The sequence below is a fragment of the Alexandromys fortis genome, unplaced genomic scaffold, assembly GCF_014885135.2.
Source record: "Alexandromys fortis isolate MF-2015 unplaced genomic scaffold, M_Fortis_MF-2015_v1.1 scaffold_66, whole genome shotgun sequence".
NCBI lineage: Eukaryota > Metazoa > Chordata > Mammalia > Rodentia > Cricetidae > Alexandromys > Alexandromys fortis.
Genome location: NW_026067950.1, coordinates 1,907,838 through 1,910,278, shown reverse-complemented (window position 1 = coordinate 1,910,278; position 2,441 = coordinate 1,907,838). Strand labels below are relative to the sequence as shown.

The window sequence follows — 2,441 nt, the reverse complement described above, 5'->3', positions numbered from 1 at the left end:
CGTTTGTTCGTGTGTGTGTGTGTGTGTGTGTGTGTGTGTGTGTGTAACTGGAGCTTTTACGTGATTTTAGGAGACACAAGAAATGAAAACTCAGAGACGTCCAGTGTGCGTTTTTATTCTGGGATCAAGGACAAAGGTCTGCCTGCTCAGACTCTTAGTACAAAATATCGACGAGTAAATTAGAGGCACGATGAGTGTTCCAGATATTTCTTTTGCCTCAAGCTCCAACATGACCGAAAGGGGCACAGGCTGGGGTCGCAACGGAGCCAGGAAAGTGGAGTGGACCTTATTGGATGCAGGCAGGAGAGGCCTGGAGTGGGTGTGGGGGCCTCACAAGTCTGCCCTGTTGGTATTACATACAATACTTCTGTTCTGCAGAACGAGAAATCCGAAATCCGGGGCGTCTAGGTGAGGGTTCAGAGCAAAGGAGGAGCAGGGAAGGGGCGTGGCCAGCGGCGGAGGGGCGCGGCGTTGGGAAGATTGGCGGCGCGGCGGGGCTTGGCTGCAGAGGCTGGGCGGGGCTAAAACTGGTGGGTGGGTCCGCGTCCCGCTGGGGCGGGGCGGGGCGGGGCGGGGCGGGGCGATACGTCGGGAAGATGGCGTTGTGTGTGCTGCGGAAAACGGTCCGCGGAGCGGCGGCGCTGCCCAGGCTGTGAGTTCAGGTCCCCAGTCCCCGCCACGCGGCGAAGGCGGCGGCCAGAGCGCTGTGTTGAGCCTGCACGAGCACTCTAGCCCGCAGCCTCTGTGCCTTCCGCGCTTGACCTCTGCCAAGGTCGCTGCGGCTGCTGCCGCCCAGAGGGCGGGTTTTGCAGGGACCCGGTCGGTGGGTACAAGTGTTGCCGGATTGGCAGGGCTGTCAGACGCGCCAAGCTTTCTAGGGAGGCTCTGAAGTAGCTGAGACGCTGGCCTCCTGAGCGACAACACACCTGTTTTCTATGTGAAGCACAGAGGTTCCCTAATGTTCGGTATCTGTACCCCCTTACCCATCTAAAGACGATTGAGGGTCCCAAAGAGCTTCTGCCAAAATTTGTTCATAAAAAACACTGACCTTTTTGGGTTTTTTTTTTAGATGGAAAAAGCATAATTGTTTTATATGTCTTGAGATTTTCTTTGGTTAAATATGAGAGTGTTAAGTCACCGGCTTTGGAGTAAACATTTGAAAGGAATTCCAGAACTTGGGAAGAAGAGGCAGGAGGACACAGGTTCGAGGCTACACGTGTCTCCATAGCAAGTTTGAGGCCAGCCTGGTCTACATAGCAATACTAGCTGGTAAAAAAGATCAGTAGGCCGTCACAAGTCAGGCACTTCCACTTTGAGAACTGCTGATGTGACCCTGGTGTGCCCATCTGCTAATCACAATTCTCCTGTGGTCCCCCTTACCACCATCTGAAGAAGTAGGGTGTCCTGTTTACGATGAGGAACAGGATCAGAGAGCCCAAATGACTGTCTCAAAGTCCCACAGAGTTACAGAGCCAAGGTTCATGATCTAGCGATTTTTCCATCTTTTTCTTGTGCTTCAAGATTCACACCTGATCCATGGTAGGACCCACATGGCCTTAGGCAACCCACTGTCTCCATTACCTGTGGTTTGCACCCTGGCTCAAGAAATCACTCTTGGAACCCGAATGGCAGATAGAGGAGTGGTCCCAGGCCTGCCCAGAGGTTCCTTTTCTGAGCTGAGACGGGCCAGGCTCTGTTGTTTGCTCAGCACTGACCCCCTGTGGTCACCACTTCTAGTAATGTTTTTTTTTCTTCCTCTCCACACCACAGCTTTGCGTCTCTGGGTTCCGGGCTCTTTGAGCCCAGTTGTGTTAAATAGTGCGGGTCTTAGTGAACACACGGGAGTGAGTGAGCACTATCTGCCATACCTTATTTCTGTCTGTTGGACTGAGCTTCGGCTTGGAGCAGTGAGCCCCTTCTGGTGCTTCTGAACCATTGCTGGGCAGGCAGGGGCCATTCTAGACCTCCAGTCTTGATCCCTGTTCCCGACGCTCCAGCATTTGCCCTGTTGAGTCCTAGACTGTCCTGTTATCCATGCTGTTGACTGGCCATGCTGGATACATATCAATTACCCTGCCTTCAAGGGAGGGAGCAGAATTCACTTGACAGAGCCGGGAAACATAGAAGGAATGGGAACACACACACTCGTACCATACACACACATCATACCACACACACACATCGTACCATACACACATCGTACCATACACACACATCGTACCCTACACACATCGTACCATACACACATCGTACCACACACACACATCGTACCATACACACACATCGTACCATACACACACATCGTACCATACACACACATTGTACCATACACACATTGTACCATACACACACATCGTACCCCACACACACATCGTACCATACACACACATCGTACCCCACACACACATCGTACCATACACACACATCGTACCCTACACACA

General features: G+C 52.5%; 1 protein-coding gene across 3 annotated transcripts in view; it reads left to right on the top strand.

Annotated features, from left to right (window-relative positions):
• The first annotated feature begins 573 nt into the window (after positions 1 to 573).
• Positions 574 to 2,441, top strand: part of Clybl (citramalyl-CoA lyase) — a 207,777-nt gene continuing 205,909 nt past the window's right edge. For all 3 annotated transcript variants that reach the window (XM_050150433.1, XM_050150432.1, XM_050150435.1), the window contains exon 1: positions 574 to 652. In XM_050150433.1, coding sequence (XP_050006390.1) covers positions 597 to 652 — 56 coding nt within the window. In that variant the 5' untranslated portion in view covers positions 574 to 596. The remainder of the gene's footprint in view (positions 653 to 2,441) is intronic.